This window comes from Cornus florida, unplaced genomic scaffold, assembly GCF_030987335.1.
Source record: "Cornus florida cultivar Cherokee Brave unplaced genomic scaffold, ASM3098733v1 CherokeeBrave_3.0.0_Hap2_Chr04, whole genome shotgun sequence".
NCBI lineage: Eukaryota > Viridiplantae > Streptophyta > Magnoliopsida > Cornales > Cornaceae > Cornus > Cornus florida.
In genome coordinates this window covers 57,485,838-57,508,134 of record NW_026775574.1, presented here as the reverse complement: position 1 = coordinate 57,508,134, position 22,297 = coordinate 57,485,838, and the positions used below count along the sequence as shown (strand labels likewise).

The 22,297-nt window shown below is 35.4% G+C and overlaps 1 protein-coding gene across 1 annotated transcript; it reads right to left on the bottom strand.

The window, feature by feature from the left end:
• Positions 1–491: 491 nt before the first annotated feature.
• On the bottom strand, positions 492–13,094 carry LOC132303305 (superoxide dismutase [Fe] 3, chloroplastic). The gene is made up of 9 exons (XM_059800523.1): positions 12,649–13,094; positions 12,406–12,521; positions 11,469–11,558; positions 9,767–9,958; positions 8,068–8,239; positions 1,361–1,434; positions 1,222–1,248; positions 1,114–1,137; positions 492–1,022 (listed from the first exon to the last, which is right to left on the bottom strand). Exons 2-9 carry the CDS (start codon positions 12,514–12,516, stop codon positions 897–899), a joined length of 816 nt encoding a protein of 271 aa, XP_059656506.1. The 5' UTR covers positions 12,517–12,521; positions 12,649–13,094; the 3' UTR covers positions 492–896.
• Positions 13,095–22,297: the final 9,203 nt, after the last annotated feature.

Below are 22,297 nucleotides of genomic sequence, written 5' to 3'. Positions count from 1 at the left end.
CCAAACCTGGTTAAAGTTAATCTAAATCCGTTTAACTCGTGTCGTGTTCAAATCGTATGCGCAAGTGGTGTCAACTTTTGCCGGATGGTGATGATTCTAAAGCTAAGACAATAATTGTAAATTACAAATTCCATAAGATTTATGATGTATCAATTAGTGCAAAAACAGCCAGCTGGAAATCAATAAGCTGACTGACATTTGACTAACTTCTATCAAAATTTACTAGTTTATATTAAAACAAATTTTTAAAAAAAAATATCCTCTTTCACTTTTTCCTCTTTTTAACTCAAACTAGACTGAAAATCCCGCTTAATCCAAACCAAGCTGACAATATGACAATACACACACAAGAAAATAAATAAATAAATAACAGATCGTTTGGGAATTTTTTTTTTTTTCGTTTGCTTCCTGTTCATCCATTTGACAATGTCTTATTTTTATACATAATTCTCACGCCAGATAAATAAACTCTTTCCAGTACCCCAACGCCATCCCAAAAACGGAAAAATAAATTGAATTAAAAATTCCAAGCCACAGAACAAAAAATAAAATCACTGACAAGCAGGAAGTGACAGTAATTTAAAGAGAGTCAACAAATTGATGGGTTTGCCCTAAAACTAACGAAACTATCTCAACAGTTCAGGGAAGATGTACAACAAGGATTCTGAGATCTTCTAGCTCATACCCACATTGTTGCTAAGATCAGTAGCATAAGTTTTGCGACCAAGTAGACATTTAGATCAACCGCCGTTGGTAGATACAGTCCAGCAAGAACAATTCAATGTTTTGTCCTCTTCCATAGGTTCGACGTAAACTCTTGGAGAGGAAATCTCAAAACATCCCCATTTGGAACGCCTCTATATGCAGAGATAGAGAGACAAATTTACTGAAGCATTTCAAGCAACAGGAATTTTGGGTTCACCTAAATTCACGAAAGCCTGTGCACGAGCCATGCGTGCTGCAGCAGCATTCCAAGACACAAGGTGGCTCATGAATGTATTAGCATATTTCGCTTTGTCGTTCTGTTTTGTTTTTGCAAAAATAAAAAAATCCAAGGGATCAATCAGAAAAGGTATCATTTTGAGAAGAGAAATCATAGGAAGGATCACCTACCTTGTAATCCAAATAATAAGCATGCTGCAAAATAGCAAAAGAGGCATCATAAGCACTAATCACACACACGTGCGCGCGTGCACACACACACACAGATCATCAACATACCTCCCACATATCTAAACTGACAAGGGGCTGCACAATATACAATGAAAATAATAGTCAATTTACACGAAAAAAATCATTTCTGCAATTGTAAAGATAAAAGCAGAGCAAAATCAACATAGGCATATTGAATTTGACTTACAAAGTCATCCCATAAAAGAGGGCTAACAGCATTAGTTGTCTTGACCACTTGAAGTTGTTTCTCATTTCTCTTCACTGAAACAATGAAAATTTATAATTAATAGACATCATGAATGCCAAAAACAGCTTATCAAATTATTTACATTGATGCCAACAGCTATCATATCTCCAGAACCCACTCACTCAATATCCGGCTAATCTCTTTCATTTTACATGTGCAGGTTGTGAACTTTGATGGGTTATGCTAAATGTCCTTGGAGGAGGTAATTCAAAAAAAAAAAACTAAAACTAAAGAGCCACTACCAAATTTTGAACACTACTTAAAACCTAAAAGAAGAAAATGACTGCTACAAAAAAGTAAATAAATAAATAAAAATAAAAATACAAAAGCATGTTTTAGAAACAAAATTTATAAAACTTAATTGAAAGATACTTGTAGCAAATTAGCAATATGGTTGAAGTGGCATAAATTCGGGATAACATCAAAATGGTTTGCCCAAGTGCAACAAAAACCAACATCTGTACTGGTAAGAAAGACAACAGGCTACATATTGAGGATAATGCCGGAAGAGAGAAAAGACCTAATCTGAAGTGAGCCGAGCTAGTAAAGAAAGACATCCCAGTAGGCAGGGGCGGAGGGAGGGGTGGGCCAGCAGGGGCCAGGCCCCCCCAAGAATTTCTTTTTATTTTTATTTTTTTTTTACTAAATATAAAAATTATATAATTAATTTAGACTCTATAGTTGGCCCCCACAAAAAATTTAGGGCAGCCGCAAAGAGACTCACTTTCCTCATTCAGACTCGAAGAGCGAAGAGGGTTTCAAACCTTCAACTTCAAGGTCAGAGACTCTCAGGCTCAGAACCATTGAATCATTGGTCGTGATAGGCTAATAGCCTTGGCCCTTGGGCGATGAATGATGATTGCGAACCTCCGGCGCACCTCAAGTTCTTCTTTTCTCTCCCTTCATCTACATGATTACATCTCTCTATTTTTTTTTTCTACAGTATTTTTTCCCTTTTCCTCGTTTTTTTTTTTTTTTTTTTTTTTGGTGTCAATGTTTGCATTTAAGTTATAAACTGAATGCTAGCTTTAGAATTTCTTATTTAGAATTTCAAGTAAGTGGTGGACCAGTGGTAAAAGATTGAAGGGAAAAGTGGAAAACTAGCAAATTAGGTGGTTTTGGATTCAAAACCATGATGAAGCTATGAACTTATAAAGTGAATTACACAACATTTAATGGGTGCTATACATGTTCTGTTGTTAATTCTTAGTACGTAGTAAGTCAGAGCTGGAGCAAAATCAGTTTATAAATTCATGACATATATTACTAATTTACTAACAAATAGAAATGGTTTGGCTCATGAAATAATGAAATAAAAAATAAAATCTAATATGAGAAACAAGCACAAACTCCATCTAATTATTTGTTCACTCTCTTTTAATTCAGGTGATCATTCTGAATATGTCAAAGCAAGGCTCACGGAACTAAGAAAAACTTGGAAAACAAATTCTAAGCTCACAAAGTTCACCGTTACGGTACACTAACTCCATCTAATTATTTAGTTGTCTTATGCACACTACTACACCGGTGCACAATTTTTTGTTGGTGGTAATAATTTATAATTATTAGTTAGTTGTCTTATGCACACTGCACAGGCGCACATTGTCAAGATATGAAGAGTTTAGACACAGCACAACCGCACAATTTATTTTTTAGACACTGCATAGGGGCACAAATTTTTTGGGTGATAATTGTTTTATTTTTAAAATTAGTTGTTTTATGCGTAATGAGGGCGCACTGTTATTTACTACTCAATTATGCTTATTAGGAATTTAGGATGGTTTAAATTACAATGCAAAGCCCTAGATATTAAAAGTTTATATTTGAATTACCCTCTTTAGGTACAATGTTATATGATGGTCAAGCCAAAAAGAACTATTGACTCATTTTTTTTAAAAAAAAATGATGTGCCTTCTGCTTCTGCCTCTAATGTTGACCAAAGTTTGGTTAGATATATTTTTGTACGCATCTAATCGATAATGAAATATTTTTGGCTTAAAATATTATTATATTATATTGGTAAAACTGTTAATACTTCGGCCCCCCCATACTTTGAATCCTGGCTCCGTCCCTTCCAGTAGGTGGTTTAACTAATATATGGTTTTACATGGAATGGAATGGCTATACAAGACTCGTATGCCACAGCTAGTTGGAACAATGTTTTTTAAGAGATCTTGCCAAATACTACCTACATAAAGATTGTGGAAAGCTCAACCAAAAAAATATGGCCTCAAAAGTATCATGAACGAACATCTCGCTCAAAAATGAGATCAAATCTTTTATCTTCGTCAAAATCAGGCACGATATTGTTAACTCATGGCAGAAATACTTTTATAACTCAGAATCAGTGCTCTGAACTCTTTTGCCTCATTTCAGTCCATGAGGTCAAAGTAATGGGAAATATGCTAATCCTAAGAAATTTACTATGAAGAGGAAAAGTTACAATAGTAAGAGGTCTCTCCTGTGGAGGAAAGAGGAGAAACAAACCTGAAAAATTAGTACGGCATACAACAACCAAAACTGAGTAAAGGAATCCCCAATTTATTAGTCCTCGTTTTCGCCAAAAATCTCTCATGTGCCAATTTATGGATCAATTAACGACCGCCTCCTAATTCAAGTCCATAAGTTCATGTACTAAGCACCTATATAGGCTATATTTCCAGGTATCTAGTATCTGAGGAATGGGAATGAGCACAAGCTTCCACGTTAGCACAATTTTTCTACAACTAAATTGGAGAGATTCCGACTTGCACTCCAAAAAGAGATCAAAGAACTGCTAGTAGCTATGGCTGAAGGGCTTTCCATCTCTACAGGCACAAAGACAGAAAGGAAGAAACAAACTTCGCTCATGATCTGTACAAAGTGACAGCAATATCCAACTGATCCAGATTTCTATTAAATTTGATTTTAGTTGGATGCACAGGAGAAAGAAACCCAAATATGAGCGTGGGTGTGAAACGGAACTCGAAATGAGATGCCATTCCTATTTCCTACAATGAAGGAGAAATCAAACTAAAGAGAAGAAAACCCCACAGAGGACCAGTGCCTTTATCCTGACCCAACAAGCAGTACAGGGAGTAAATATATCCTCAAAAGGTCCTTTTATTGCTGCTCTTGAATCCCCAACATAGCAGATAGAAACACATTATTCCACAGCGTCCTGCCACTGCAGCTTCCAAAATCAGCAAAGTATGCACACAATGGAAGTTCATTGGAAGGACCAATAAATGTGCCCTAAATTTTTTTTCCTTAAAGAGAAAGTAAGAGGCTGATGAAAGAATTAAGTGATTCACCACACTGTCTTTGCAAAACATGCACATTTGGGGACAAAGCTTTGTTCTCCGCATCTCTTTTGAAGAAAATCACAGGTATTCACTTTGTGAGTAAAAAATACTCCTATAAAATAAGTGCCTTCACTTTGAGGGGAATATAATGATCCAACTGAGATAAAGCATGGGCACTATTTCCTTCCCCCAAACTGTTTCATTTGCGGAAGAAAATGACACAGATACATCTTGAAAAATATCAAGAAGGAACGAATTTCTCACACTCATGTTCTTTAGGATTAAAAAGGAGCTAATGCTCCAAGCAATGCCAGCTGGAGCAGTAACAAAGACTCAGGAATGAAAGATTAATCATACTAAAAAGGCAAGAAAGGAATTAAAAAGGCCATTCATCCCTGCCAATATCTTTCCAGAATTCATATTTATAAGCATAACAAATAAAATCTCAGATGTTGGACTAAAGAGAGAAAAGGAAAGTTCCAAGGGCATTTGTGAGCCTTTCTGCCAACTAGATTGGATAGTTGCAGAACCTGAATGACACAAATATCAGGAATATCTTAAATTAGAAACTTCAGGAAGGAAGGAACCTGAAAAAAGGATAATGAGCTGTCTGTCTGTTGCCTCACAAGATAAAGATCGAGCTTTTATAAGATTTATTAAATTAAATTGGATGTGTTTAACATGGAAAAGATTGGAATAATTCCAAAAGGATAAAGAACGTAATGGGAATCTAATGACAAATAAAGGATAAAATCAAAAGCAAGTACTTCTGGAATATAAAAAATCATAATAACAGCTGGAGAAAAATAATGGCTATAACCAAAGGACCTCAAGCCCAATGGTATGATCTATCCTCCCCAAAAGGGGAAGTTGAGAGTTTGAGTCCCACTAGGGACATATTGTGGATAATGGTGTGTGTATTTGCCTTAACTTCCAAAAATAAAATTAAAATAATAATAATAATAATGGCCATAAAGATTGTGCACAAAGACACACTGCTACCTTCTGGAAAAACATAAAGAAACAGTCACTTCAAACATATGTTCTCAAATAATTTATAATTTTTATCTATCTTTCCACCACAAATTTTAATTGTTGGAGTACTTACTGCAGTCATAAACACAAGAATAATTCCAAGATAAAATTCAACAAAACAACTGTTTTGCCTAGACCAGGCTACAAATACACATTGCACCTACTAAGCGCTACCCTGAGCAATTAATTAAATATAAAAGAAGCAAAATTAATATGAGATACAATATTTCCAGTTACTATACTATACTACAAGTTATGATACCAAGTAACCAGCAGTATTCATAAAATATACATCCAGGACTAAAATAGAAAAAGAGAAACAAGCACAATATCAATTCTTGAATGCACTGGGCCTGGCTTAAACTATATTGATAGGTCTTAAAAACAAAATGGAGGCAAGGTACAAGACTTGGAAGGCTACACTGAATTTAAGGTCTAGAGAACTGAAATCAATATAGGTGTTGGAGAATAATTATACAAGTGATTTAAGCCCTTCAATCACTCCTTGACAGAATGTTAATGTTGCTATACTTGGGCAACAAGTAGTTGCCATATTTGTATTTGACTTTTTGTGTAATTCATTTATTATAGCGACAAGTCTTCCCAATTCACCTATAAATAGAGGTGGTTATTGTAAACAAAATCAAGAGAGAATATTATAAAGGTGATGTAGCCCTTATGCTATGTTAGGTAGGAAGGAAAGAAAAGGGGTGGAAGGAAAATAGGAAGGAAAGAACAAATTTCCTTCGTTCGATAGAGATGATCTAAGGAAAGAAAGGATAATAGGAAGGATGAGTCATCCTTCCTCCTTCACAAATTTTCATCCGCCCAAATATGGGCGGAAGATAGGATAGAAACAAGTGAGCCTATTATAGAAGTTTTAAATTACTACATCACCATTCATAAATATTTAATAAATTCCATAAATAAAGTAAATGATAGGTTTAATGGTAAAAACAACTTAAAAATTTATCTTTCCTTTTTTACTTCCGATCAAATTAAATTGTCAGTTTTTTCCATTCTCTTCCATCCAACCGAACAAAAAGAGGGAAACGCTTAATCTCTTCCCTAGGGATGTCTCAATCATCCTTTCTTCTCTCCCTTCCATTCAATTTTTTTCCTTCCTACCGAACGGAGCATTAGGGCTTTGTGCGTCTTCCCTCGTGTTCTTCATGTTTTAATTTCTCTATTCAACTTTTATATTTTTCAACATGGTATCAGAACAGGTTTATAATATCATACTCTATACTCTACTCGTCTCGGATTTTCGGATAAACTCGTCTTAGATCTTCGGATCAACTCGTCTCAGATCTTCGGATCAACTTGTCTCAGAGAACTTATCTTTACTTGTCTCAGACTCTCAACAACTTCATATTTAATTTCAAGTTGGACACTTGAGTTAAATCTCCATGTACAAACTTGAGGGGGGTGTTGGAGAATAAGTGTAGAGTGATTTAAGCCCTTAAATCACTCCTTGACAAAATGTTAATGTTGCTATACTTGGGCAACAAGTTGTTGCCATATTTGTATTTGACTTTTTGTGTAATTCCTTTATTATAGCGACAAGTCTTCCCCAATTCACCTATAAATAGAGGTGGTTATTGTAAACAAAATTAAGAAACAATATAACAAAAGGTGATGTAGCCCTTAGGGCTTTGTGTGTCTTCCCTTGTGTTCTTCATGTTTTAATTTCTCTCTTCAACTTTTATATCTTTCAACAATAGGAATATACCAGTATATTGGATACATTTGAATAGTGGTGTAACATGACTACCAGCACATAATAGGTTCAAGAACAAGGTGAATATTAATATAAATATAAATTGATGTGTGTCAACCATACCACTACCATTTTTGTCCTTTCTCATGATCATTGGTGATTATATCATAGATTTCCTTAATAAGTAAATCAAAATTAGAACAATTGGATAACAGAAACAAAAGTAATAACATAAAATAAAATAAATGGTAAAGGAAGAAGGAAAGGGGCACTTAAAACATCATCTCCTATTGTTACTGCTACAGCTACTGCCTTACTCCTACTGCTACTAGTAGTACATCCAAATGCAGATTTAACTTTAGCATATTACACAATCCCAATATATATACATAAGGTGGGCATCCAAGAAAAGATATTTTTACCAAAGGGCCTCTACCCCAATGGTATGATCTCTCCTCCTGGAGAGGTTGAGAGTTCGAGTCCCACTAGGGTAATATTGTGGATAATGGGTGTGTGTGTTTGCTTGAAATTCCAAAAAATGGATAAATATTTTTCTCTTAATTTGAAGGACTCAAACAAGGAAGCTAACTTGCTTGAGAAAGACTTACATACAAGCCAAACCCAGCCAGAACCGAATAATGTGAGAGCTGCTTCAATGAACTTCTCTCTGAAATTAGTAAAAGAACCAAAATCCTTTTCAATCTGCGTAAGAAGACCCAAAATGGGCATGTTACCACCCCCTGGTTGCATGGATTCCCAAAAGAAGTCATGATTCCAAACCTGAAAATGTTGGAAATGAGTTCACATGAAAAAGTTATCAAACCAGGTTCAGATTCAAAAACGATTATTCTACAACAGATGAAACGGAAAAAATTTCTTAGAAAGAACTTCATCTGTGTTAAACTAAATAATAATAATATAGTAAAAGGGAATTATATGCAAAAACTTGACAAGAGATCACCTCAACTCAACTTAACTCAATCAAATAAGCTTTAGGCTTTCTTTAGTAGGGAGGGAAACAAAGGGAGTGAAGCTCCTTCCCTTTAGAACCACAATATCCCTTCTCTCAAAAGTGGGAGGAAGGGAAGAAAGAATATTCCCTCCATTTTCTTATAATATTCGTATTCTTCAAAAGAAAGCACCCCCCTCTCGATCCAACAATGGAAGACTTTAATAGCCAAATCATGCAATATCCCTTCTCATCCTTCCATGTTTCCTTCCCAATCAACCAACAAACAAGAGGGTAAGGTTTCTTCCTTTTCCCTCATACCTTCCTTCCAATTTTTCATACCCAATGGAGCACTGATCTTGACTACTTAGGTAGGACTTGGGAGGAGCTCTCCAATGTGGAGAAGAAAACAAAGAACAAAAGATAGTAATATATGCCAGTCAACTATTACTTACAAAAAAAAATGCAAAATAACTATTGGAAGGCAAAAAAGATGGAATGAGATCAAATTGCAGGATCTCATTGCATTGCTCAAAAATAGATATACATCAGCTTCCAAGTCAACAAAATGTAGTTACCCGGTATGGTCATTGTTAATTAAGGGAGTTGGGAGGGGTAAATTGCATGCAGATAAAACCCTTTGATATTACAAAGTGGTCTCCACTAGACTCGAATTAGTCTTTTTTCCTATGTTACCTGGACTCATCATTTTAGTCCAAGGTGTTCGTGTCAACATGACACAATATGCATACGGACACAGGATAAGGGTCGGACACGTTCTTGCATCTATCAGAAACGACTGAGGGCTGATGAAAAAATGATCATTGAATATTGTTTCGACAGATGCTTGAGAGAGATTTAAATATTTTTCTATGTTTCTTTGTTATATCGAGTCATGCATCATGTTCATAAAACTTTCTGGTTCAGAATGGTATTCATTGCAGCTTGAAGACAGTTGTGATAGTGGAATAGCCAAAAATGCATCAGGACTTTAAACCTCATAAGCCTCAAAAATGCAACATGTATGAATCAACTGTTGGGCCAGACACAGGTAATCATGCAACAGCGGTACCAATTTGTAAATAACAGAGCTTGGAACTGAGGCCAATATACAAATAGAAATATTTTGGCACCAGGGCAATTGGGAGATAAGAAAACTAAGGTAAGAAGGGTGACCTTGGACACGAAGGTCACTATGAATTATTGAAACACAATGAAAATCAGACTAACGAAGTCTTCAATGTATGATTTGCATGAACTATCACTGGTTTCCCCAGCCATTTTTTATTTTTTATTTTTTTTTTCTTTTTTCTTTTCTTTTTTCCGGAAGGGGGGAAGGGGAATCAACCCAAACATACCTGGGCAGCATTGTTAAATTCGGGTGATGGATTCCCATTGTTATACGTCACCTTGACAAGTTCATCCAAGGTGTAGCCATAAAGTATGTCATTCTTTCCAAGTTGTTTATTCAGACCTTCCACATAACCACGATGATGCTCTCCCCAGTGCACTTCAAGCGTACGCTGACTCATGTATGGTTCTAAAGCATCCTAAAAATGCCACCAAAATAAATAATAAAAAAGAAAGAAGAAGAAGAAAGAAAGAAACCAATGAGGAAAGCATTAAAGCAGTAGTAATTTCATGAGAAGCTCCATTCTATCGCATGGGAAAGTATAACTGAAGCACACAATGTGCAGAACATAAGCAGTAGAAATTTTATGAGATGCTCCATTCTATCACATTGGAAAGTATAATTGAAGCGCACAAGGTGCAGAACATAAGGTCAGTGAACGTGTTATGGCATCCCAATCCCAATCCAAATTTTCCAAAATTTCTTTCAAAATATGTGTCAACCAATATTATAATAAGATGAATGTAGCTCTTTCCTCAAATCTCAACAAGTTTTCAGCTACCCTTTCTATTTTCTACATGTTAATTTAGATTTAGAAAGTGATACACACGCGCGCGTGCACACACACAAAGAAGAAAAGAAGAAGAAGGGAGAGGAAGAAGAAGAAGAAGAAAGAAAAGGATGAATAGCCAGATTGATGATATAATCAGATCTTATTTGAAGACCACTCGAGACAAAAGTCAGGGGCCAGCTGGGACCAGCAAACATATATGAGTCCTTGCATTCATAAATGTTTATACCCATATCTTTTTGGTGTCATTTTTCATTTTCACAATGCAAGGCCACAAGATCCGTGACCATCTAACCAGGCCAAATCTGACATAGAGGTTTTTCTAGGTGGAAGGCTTTTAATTCTTGGTCAGAACCTACATTGCATAAAGTTTACAGGAAAAGTCAATTCATAAAATATAGTTGAGCATCTATCTAAATATTAGGTTTAAAAGCAGTCCCAGTTTGAGAGAGAGAGAGAGAGAGAAATTTTTGGTAATTTTAATTGTAGACATTGTCAACAATAACAAATAGGCCTTTTCAAACAAATGACCTTTTGAAAAAAAATTCGTAAAATAATCAAAACAATAACACACAGAATAGTGTTTCATAATAACTAGTGAAAATTATCCTGCTATTAGAGCAATTTTACAGATAAAAGGGAGAATAGTGATTTCATTAATTATTGATCAGGCCATACAAACATTTGCTGAAATCAAGTAGAAGTGGCCCAAATCCTTCAGAGTTTTGTATTTTAAGAAGAAGGAAAATTTGATGGACTTCATTTAAATTGAATACCACCCAACTAACTGAATAACATGCCAAGTTACAAAGGGTATATATTAAGCAAGAAGACAAGCAATCATCCCATCACTATGGACCAGTCTCTTTCTTTACTTTTCCTATTCTTTTCTTTCTCCCATCTCATTTTATAATTACAATGGTTAAAGTTGAAAGGCCATTACCTACTGTTGGACCTTGTTATTTTAGGGTGTTGTGAGGGGACAAGACACAGACCTTACCTTTGGCATTATTTATCTAGAAGTGGTTGCTCACACACTCAAACCCAAATTTCAATGCTTGGCAAACCAAGATCTTACCACTGTACCAAGTAATGACCTTTAACTATAAAAAGTAAAGGAAAAAGCAAATTCACTTACAAGTTTATAAGGCGGGGTTTTCAGGCCGTAGTAAGCAAAAACTTTTGACATTCTTCGGGACCCATGCAACTCTCTATTCTGCCGCTGGCACTGGAGAGAAAAGACTGTCAGGCATGCATTGCATGATAAATCCTATCGAGGAGATTTAAATTATGGTAAACATACTGAAATTTTAAACAGTTACTCGCATCAAGATAGTTACAGACAATAGCAATTCCAGAAACATAATCAATTCAACTAAAAACAACCTTAAATGAACTATCTAAACAGCATGTATCATTGGGCATGTTTTCATTAATACATATTTTATGAAAGTAGCCATAGGAATCCGTCAGAAATAATGAACCACTGTTTGCTCAAACTCTTTTAAGATCATAAATAGCAGTTTGGCAATATTCAATCTTTTCATAGACACCAAGTATATCCTATGACTACTATTCAATTTTTCGGCCACTGGAGGTAATATCTTGAATTGCCAAATGTTACGCTTCAGAAGTAGTAGGATTTAGTTTGTTCATAACATAAAACTCCACGAACAACAAACCCCTCTAGTCAAATCTGTGCTTTCTGATTAAAAAAAAAAAAAAAATCAGTTTCATTTCTATGGAAATCTTGTAAGTCCTTCACTGGAACCACCCACAGAGGGAAATCACTGAGTCTCATAATATAACCATACAATAACATATAATACGGTCCTAATAACCTACCCTTTTTTACCCCATTTTCAAACACGATCACTTTGTCAAGACAATCCTCAGCACATTGATGAACCATAATCCATCCAACCAGTTATTCAGTATGACCAAATGACTTGCTTTCAACATTCAAGGCTTGAAATTTCTCATTTTTGGGGCTCAATCAAATACATTTTAACTAAGATAAATAATAAAATTTAATCATAATTGGAACAAGGAATAATATTAGGACCAGAATATACCAAATGAGGAAGTTTGGGGCTCTTCAATGTCTTAGAGACATCAGTCGTCATAAGAAGATGAGAGCTTGCAGGGAAAATGTTGCTACAACACGACCACCCCAGTCCAAGCATACCGTCTTTCTCGCAACATAATATAATTAAAACATAACATGTAAGACAAATTCTCTAATAGGCATTATTACAAACACATTGTGTGCTTTTTGTGTGAGAAAAGAAACAGATACTTTAGTATATTGTACAAACCTGAAGCAATTACTTTCTCTCTCTTCAGGTTGCTATCTCTCTCTCTTCTGTTACTGTTACACTTTTTCTTCTTTTCTTCGCTCTTGTTGGTGCTACAGTGCTTTGCCGCCAAAGTAACAGATATGAAAAACTTTATCTGATATCGTCTCGAAACTGTGTTAAATAGTGTGCTTTATTTGGATAAACTGCCCAATTTGGAAATGGGGTGGGTATGGTCCGGGTTGCCTTAAACCTTACCCGCACCGAACACGATTAGGTTTTTATGGTAAATCCAACCCTATTGCATAAATGGAGCTCCGCTCGGCCCACTACCTTGAAAAATTGGTCATGACTAATGAGAGGAAAAAGTAAAAAGTATAATAAATATGTGTGTGTGAATATATATATATATATAAAGAGATGGAGAGAGAGATAATCAAAGAGAGAGAGAATGGAATTTTTGTTTTATTCCAACACCACCACGTTGTATACATGAATGCCCATATATATAGGCGCTGTAATTGGCTTCTCAAAGAAGCCACAATTGAAATCTTCTTCTGTAAGCTTTACATGGTGATGTCATAGATGACATACATTTATTATGGGCCCACAATATTACATTATACATAACACTCCCCTTGGGTCCACAATATTACATTAAGAATATGCCTCGTTAAAACCTTGTTAAGGAAAATCTAATGGGACAAAACCCTAACGAAGAAAAAAGAGTATAGTATTCTTATGTATCTGAAAAAGGTATTGCATAGAGTAAAACTGCCTCATTAAAACCTTGCCAGGAAAACCCAGTGGGACAAAACCTGGACGAAGGAAAAAGAGTACAGCATGTCAACACTTCTTTAATCAATTGCTCCCCCTCATTAGATCAACCATGAAGATCCTTTACTTGACGCATTCCAATGTTGTGCACCAACTTCTTGAATGTTGTAGTTGGAAGCGTTTTAGTGAATAGATCTGCTAGATTTTCACATGAACGTATCTTCTAAATATCAATATCACCCTTTTTCTGGAGTTCATGTGCATAAAAAGAATTTTGGTGAGATGTGCTTTGTCCTGTCACTTTTAATATACCTTTCTTTCATCTGTGCAATGCATGCCACATTATCTTCATATAATACTGTTGGGCTTTCTTTTATTGATGAGAGACCACATGTTGTTCAAATATGTTGGATCATTGATCTCAACCAAAAGTATTCCCTGTTTGCCTCATGAATTGCGAGTATCTCAGAATGATTTGAAGAAGTTGCAATCATTGTTTGTTTCATTGATTGCCATGATATAGTAGTGCCGCCACAGGTAAACACATATCCTGTTTGTGAATAAACTTTATGTGGGTCAGAAAGATAGCCCGCATTTGCATATCCAACTAATGGAGACTTTGGTGCCTTCGAATAAAACAAGCCCATATCAGTTATGCCACGAAGATATCGCAGTATGTGTTTAATTCCATTCCAATGTCTGCAAGTTGGTGCAGAACTATACCGTGCTAATAAATTGACTGGAAAAATTATATCAAGTCTTGTGCAATTTGCAAGATACAAAAGAGCACCAATCGCACTGAGATAGGGCACTTCAGGACCAATGAGTTCTTCATCATCTTCTCGAGGATGAAAAGGATCTTTCTTGATGTCAAGTGATCGGACAACCATTGGGGAGCTCAATGGATAGGCTTTATCCATATGAAAACGTTTCAGAATCTTTTCTGTATATGTTGATTGATGGATGAGAATACCGTTCGAAAAATGTTCAATTTGCAGCCTAAGGCAGAATTTTGTTTTTCCGAGATCTTTCATTTCAAATTCTTTCTTTAAATAATTGGTCGTCTTTTCAATCTCGTCCAATGTTCCCACAAGGTTCAGATCATCAACATATACTGCAACAATAACAAAACCAGATTCTGATTTGTTAATAAAAATGCATGGACAAATATGACTGTTCACATACCCTTATTTGAGTAAGTAATCGTTAAGGCGATTATACCACATTCGTCCAGATTGCTTCAATCCATATAAGGATCGTTGTAATTTTATTGAGTGCATATTACGTGGTTTTGTTCAAGCATTTTAAATCCTTCTGGGATTTTCATATAAATATCATTATCTAGTGATCCATATAAATATGTTATAACCACGTCCATTAGATGCATATGCAATCTTTCTGTGACTGCCAAGTGTATTATGAATCTAAAAGTAGTTGCATCAATCACAGAGGAGTATGTTTCCTCATAATCAATACCAGGTCTTTGTGAAAAACTTTGAGCTACAAGTCGGGCTTTGTACCTCACGATTTCATTTTTCTCTTTTCGCTTTCGTACAAACACCCATTTGTACCCAACAAGATTAACACCCTCAGGTGTTTGGACTACTGGTCCAAATACTTCACGTTGAGCTAATGAATTTAGCTCTGCTTGTATCGCTTCTTTCCATTTTGGCCAATCATTTCTTCGTCGATATTTTTCGACGTTTTGAGGTTCCGGATCCTCATTTTCAATATTAAGAGCAATGAGATATGAGAATATGTTGTCGACAACAATTTCATTTCTATTCCATCTCGTTTCATAATTTAATGAGATCTCATCATTTTCAGGTACCTTTGCCTCATCAAGGGCATGTGCCTCATCAAGGGCCATATCATCATTTGTTGCTTTTGCCTCATCAATATTTATGATTTCATCATTTTTAGATACTTGAGACTTATCAAGAGCCTCTACTTTATCAAAAGCTATTATCTCAGATTGATCAATAATATCTATTACTCTTTTTGTGGCCTCTTCAGGAGTGCCAACTTTTCTTTGTGATTTCCTCTTACGAGGAACAATATCTTTTGCACCGACTGGTCTACCACGCTTCAGGTGTGTTTTATATGCATTTGCTGCATTACTGACAGAAGGTCCCTCAGGGACAGCAATTCGTACTGGCACATTTGCAGCTGGTATATGTGATTTTATCACTTTCTTTGTATCAATAAATGCATCAGGTAATTGATTTGCAACATTTTGCAAGTGAATGATCCTTTGAACTTCTCGTTCACATTGGTTTGTACGAGGATCAAAATGAGACAATTGCAGGGCAATCCAAGTAAGATCACGTTGCTGCTATGCCTTTTCTCCCCCTAATGGTGGGAAAACAGTCTCATCAAAATGACAATCAGCAAATCGTGCTTTAAAGACATCACATGTCAGGGGTTCAAGATATCTAATAATAGATGGAGAATCAAAACCAACATAAATTCCAAGTCTACGTTGATGACCCATTTTAGTGAGTTGGAGTGGTGCAATTGGAACATATACAGGACAACCAAAAACTCGTATGTGGGAAATATTTGGTTGTTGACCAAAAACAAGTTGCAATGGTGAGTACTTATGATAAACAGTTGATCGTATACGAACTAATGATGCAGCATGCAATATCGCATGACCCCAGGTAGAAACAGGCAATTTTGTTCGCATAAGCAAAGGACGACCAATTAGCTGAAGTCTTTTAATAAAAGATTCAGCCATACCATTTTGAGTATGAGTGTGTGCAACAGGATGTTCAACATTAATTCCAACTGACATGCAATAATCATCAAAAGCTTGAGAAGAAAATTCAGCAGCATTATCAAGACAGATTGTCTTAATTTGGTAATCAGGAAAGTGTGCCCGTAATTTGATGATTTAAGCAAGAAGTTTAGCAAATGCAACATTACGAGTAGAAAGTAGACAAACATGTGACCATCGTGTTGATGCATCAATTAAGACCATAAAATAACGAAATGGTCCAGAGGGTGGATGAATTGGCCCACATATATCCCTATGAATTCGTTGTAAAAATAGAGGAGACTCAACAATGACTTTTGAAGGGGATAATCTGATAATCAACTTACCTTGTGAGCAGGCGATGCATAGATGATTATTTGGTAAGATGATTTTGTGATCCTTTAGTAGGTGACCATGTGAATTTTTAATAATTCGACGCATCATTGTACTCCCTGGGTGACCAAGTCGACCATGCCAAAGCATAAAAAGTTTTAGGTCACAAGATTTTTTATGGATCATAACATTTGACTCAATTGTTCTAATGGTTGTATAGTATAACCCAGAAGAGAAAACAAAGATTTTTTCTAATATCAATATTTTGCCTGAGGTAATGGAAGTAATGTAGAGATATTCCACATTTCTTTCATTTGTGGTCTCAATATGATACCTATTACAACGCAAATCTTTAAAACTCAACAGATTTCTCCGAGATCTTGTAGAATATAAGGCATCATCGATTTGTAATCTTGTTCCATGTGGTAAAATGATGTTGGCTCGTTTGGAGCCTTCAATCAAGTCGGTGGGACCTGATATGGTACTGACACTGGCATATGTCAGAGTTAGATGAGAAAAAAAATTTTGATCTCGAAGGATTGTATGTGTTGTTTCACTATCTACAAAACATATATCTTCACCATTTATTTTGGGATTAGTCAGATCAATTCCTATTCATGCAAATTTCTTTATCAGAAAAGAAACTTTTATAACAAAGGAAACTTTGATACAAACTAGAAAATAAAAACTTCAATACAAGAAAAATAGAAACATAGTAGACAGAACATGAAAAAAAAAACATAAGATTAACTGGTGTGGACATTTCCATCACCAATCAGGAAGTCTATCCTTCCATCACGATCATAAAAAAAATCTGATACATCCAGATTGGTGATGTTAACTGGCTCATCATGATTAATGAAATTCATTTCCAGATTTGTGGTGTCAATTGGCTCATCATGATCAAAGAAATTTATTTCCTTTTGTTTTCCCTTTTCTTTCATTGAGGCTTGGTAAAGATCAGCCAGATGCTTCGGTGTACGACAAATACTTTGCCAATGCCCTGTCATGTCACACCAATAACAAGTATTATCATAAGGCTTGGAAGGTTGAGCCACATCCTTCCCTTTTACTTATCTCATTTCATTATAATCTTTCCTTTGAGGATATGGTGTGGATCTCTGATTGCGAAAATGTGAGGATTGATATCATTCACGATAATAAGAATGATTTCTACCACGACCATATTCATTATTGTGGTAGTTATTTTTACCACGACCATATTCATTTCTACCACCACGACCACGTCTACGACCACGGGATGAGGTAACATATGTTTTAGGAATCGGTGTCGATCCAGTTGGACGAGACTGGTAGTTTCTTAACAAAAGCTCATTATTTTGCTCTGCCACAAGCAAACATGATATCAGCTCTGAATATTTTTTAAATCTACGCTCTCGATATTATTGTTGCAAGAGTACATTCGAGGCGTGAAATGTGGTGAATGTTTTTTCTAGCAAAAGTTCATCAGTAACAGTATCACCACATAATTTCAATGTAGAGCTGATTTTGAATAGAGCAGAGTTATATTCAGCCACAGTTTTAAAATCTTGCAACCTCAGTTGCAGCCAATCAGCCCTGGCCTTTGGGAGGATGATTGTTTTTTGATGATCATATCTTTCTTTCAAATTATTCCACAAACAAAGTGGATCTCTTTCAGTTAGGTATTCAGTTTTCATTTCCTCACTAATATGGCACCGAAGAAAAATCATGGCCTTTGCTTTATCTTGCAATGATGCCTCATTGTCTTCTTTAATTGTGTCACCAAGGCCCATGACATCCAAATGGATCTGAGCATCTAGAATCCAAGATAAATAATTTTTGCCAGAAATATCCATTTTCAGCTTTGTCAAATTTGACATTTTCAGAATAACTAGATGTGACAATAATATAAAAAAATAATTTAGCATATAAATAAAATGGAATTAAAATAAAATAATAACATAATATAAATTATTTAAACAACAATAATGGTTAATCCGGTCATTATAAATAAATTATTAAACAATAAAGGCGGTAAAACCAGCCATAAAATATTAAATAATAAAGGTGGTAAGACCGACCATAATTAGTAAATTATTGAATAAAAAAAAAAGGTGGTAGAACCGACCATAGTGTATGCATATATATCATTTAAGTGAACAACTTTATTTTACTAACAATAATCCATAATTAAAATTTCCTTACCCTTTGGAGTCAGAAATGTTATTTTCTTCGATAAAGCAAACCAACCCAATAATCTATCAAAACTAATATCACAAAATAGATATATAGTTGGGATAGAAAAAGGGAGAGAAAGCTTTCTTCTTCAAATCTCAGATGGATAGCTCGTGCTGATAACGTATAATAAATATGTGTGTGTGAATATATATATATATATAAAGAGATGGAGAGAGAGAAAATCAAAGAGAGAGAGAATGGAATTTTTATTTTATTCCAACACCACCACGCTGTATACATGAATGCCCATATATATAGGCACTGTAATTGGCTTCTCAAAGAAGCCACAATTGAAATCTTCCTCTGTAAGCTTTACATGGTGATGTCATGGATGACATAACAAAAAGGACAAAATGAGAGTGTTATCTTTGTTTGATTGATTAATGGAAAAGAAAGAAAATGACTTAAATCTTTAATGAATTTCTCACTATGCTATGGTATTTGAATTTTTTCTTCTTCTTCATTTTTTTTTTTTTTTTTTTTAATATAAGGACAAAATCAGTATTAGAAAAGTTTCATTAAATTTTGAAACCCTTTGCTCCTGTTTTTAGAGATAATCTAACCAAATCATCGTGCTCTAAGTCACATAAATGTGGAGTAGAACGTGAAAAGGCAGAATTTAAGTCACACCGAATGAGAATCAGATCAACAGAGTGCGTAAAACGTGAGAGCAGCATCGATTTAGAATAATTATGTGACTTAAATCATGTCTGGTTTGTATCACTCAAAATTCCTCTATTTTCTTTCTTTTTACTCCAAAATTTTATACCATGCTTAGAACTTTTTTATTTTTCTTTTTTCATTTCTCTCTAACAAAGTTTGTGCCTTATAAGTGTATTGTTTAAGGTAAATTATACTGACACCCCCTAAAATTTGTTCTATTGATAGTCATAAACAAGTTAGTCATTTTTTTAATAATGACTCACCCTCAAGTTTGTTAAAGCTAACAATGACACTCCTGCTACCATATTAGTCTTCTAACACAAGGTAAATTGACCTTAATACCCTTTGATTTGTGTATTGATTGTTAAGTGATGAAATTGCCCTCAAAAGAACTGTAATGCAACATATAAAAACTAGCAAAGATTACATGTAAAGACCCACTCCACCATATAGTATGATATTATCCGCTTTGGGCCTGAGCTCCGTGTAATGACCCTTTGGGTGGGTGTGCCGTGGGCGGGTGCGAGACACCATTAGGCTACCACACTGGCGTGTTACGGGTACACAGTCCCACATCGCCTGGGTAAAGTAAAGGTAAAGTGCTTATATGTAAGTGTGTCGTCTCTAATTGGTATGAGGCCTTTTAGGGTAAAGTTCAAGAGCAAAACTGTGTGGGCTCAGGCCAAAACAGACAATATCATACTATGTGATGGAGTGGGTCGTTACAAATGGTATCAGAGCCTAACCCAACAGGAAGTGTGCTGACGGGGACGTCGGACCTCCAAGGGGGGGTAGATTGTGATAACCTTATAGGCGGGTGTGCCGTGGGTGGGTGCAAGAGACACTGACAGGACCCTTTGGGCGGGTGTGCCGTGGGCGGATGCAAAACACCGTCAGGCTACCACACTGACGAGTTACGGGTGCACAATCCCACATCGCTTGGGTAAAGGAAAGGTGAAGTGCTTATATGTAAGTATGTCATCTCCAATTGGTATGAGGCCTTTTGGGGTAAAGCCCAAGATCAAAACCATACGGACTCAGGCCCAAAACGAACAATATCATACCATGTGGTGGAGCGGGTCGTTACAAATGGTATCAAAGCCTGACCCAGCCAGAAGTGTGCCGACGGGGATGTCAGGCTTCCAAGGGGGGTGTATTATGATGATCCCGCACGGTTTTGTTTTTGGGCTTTACCCCAAAAGGCCTTATACCAATTGGAGTGACACACCTACATATAAACACTTCACCTTTCCCTTTCTTAAGCAATGTGGGACTGTGCACTTAAAGCTCACCTAGTGTGGTAGTCTGCCAGTGTCTCACACCCGCCCACAGGGTCATCACAATCTACCCCCCTTGGACCACAGGGTCATCACAATCTACCCCCCTTGGAGGCCCGGAAAATAGCTGCTTCAGCTTTAGCCACTCGAATTTTCGATATTCCTTTTTATTTCTCATCAAACGAATGTCATCTTCTTCTGGAAATCCTAGCTATTCTTACCGTCGGCACACTTCCAGTTGGGTTAAGCTCTGATACCATTTGTAATGAGTCACTGCACCACATGATATGATATTGTCCATTTTGAGCCTGTGCCCCGCACAGTTTTGCTCTTGGGTTTCACCCTAAAGGCCTCATATCAATTGGAGTGACACACCTACATATAAGTACTTCACCTTTCCATTTCTCAGGCGATGTGGGATTGTGCACCCGTAATTCGCCCAGTGTGATAACCTGTCAGTGTCTCGCACCCGCCCACAACACACCCGCCTACAGAGTCATCACATTAAATATTAATTTTTGCAAATTAAAATTAATTAACAATATTTAATTAACAGTGTTAATTGACAAATAAGTACTAAAAATCAGTTAACAAATTAACACGGTTATTAATAAACCACTGATTTTTTGGTACTAAAAAATTAGTATTATTAATAGATAAGTACAGAGTATTACAAATCAGTTAATAAATTAATACTATTATTAATAAACCCTTGTTTTGTTGGTACTAAAAACTCAGTGTTGAGAACACTGATTTAATTAAAATATTTGTGTTCAAATTATAAATAAATAACTCATTTAATTAACAAATCAATGTTCAGATTATTAAGACTTAATAAAAAATAATTAGTGTTCAGAATATTAACACTGATTTATTAACAAATCAATGTTCAGATTAGAAATTTGAACAAATTAGGGTTAGCTCACCCTAATTAAAGAAAATTCCCAACAATTATTTAAAATTCAAGCTATTTACAATAACAATTATTTAAGGGAGTGGGATCCTTAAATTCCTTATATCTTGTATAAATGACTAATCAAAGGGCAAACGTGTTTTTTCAAAGTTATGATATTTTACAATTAAAATTAATTAAATATTGAAGGGCAATATCATTTTTTCGTAATTTTTAAAGGACTACTTGGCTGCAATTTCTGATATGAAGTATCATTGTTAAAAAATAGACTAACTTATATATGATTGTCAATAGGACAAACATTAAAGAATGTGAATGTAAATTACCCTATTGTTTATTATTAAACTAGCCTTGAATGTAGTCTGTTTCAGCCGGTAACATAGAATCAAAATCGTCTCCTGTAATTTTTTTTTTTTTTTTTTTTTTTTAGCATTTTTTTTAATACTATGTGCAATTTCATTGTATAAAAAAATTATTAGATAGTTGTAAATCATAAGTTACCTTATAGTTGAATTCAATCAAAACTCATATTGAAGTTTCTTTATAATATATTATTAAATTTTGGAAGTCTATTTTTTAATTGAAGAATTTTGATTGGACTGTATTATATGGTCAAGAAGAAAAACTTCTTTGTGCCCGTTACACTTTGCAACGGGCACATCTAACCGTTCATTATCGCCGTGTGTAATACATGCATGGACATGTGTGTTAAACGAATAGTCCAAATGC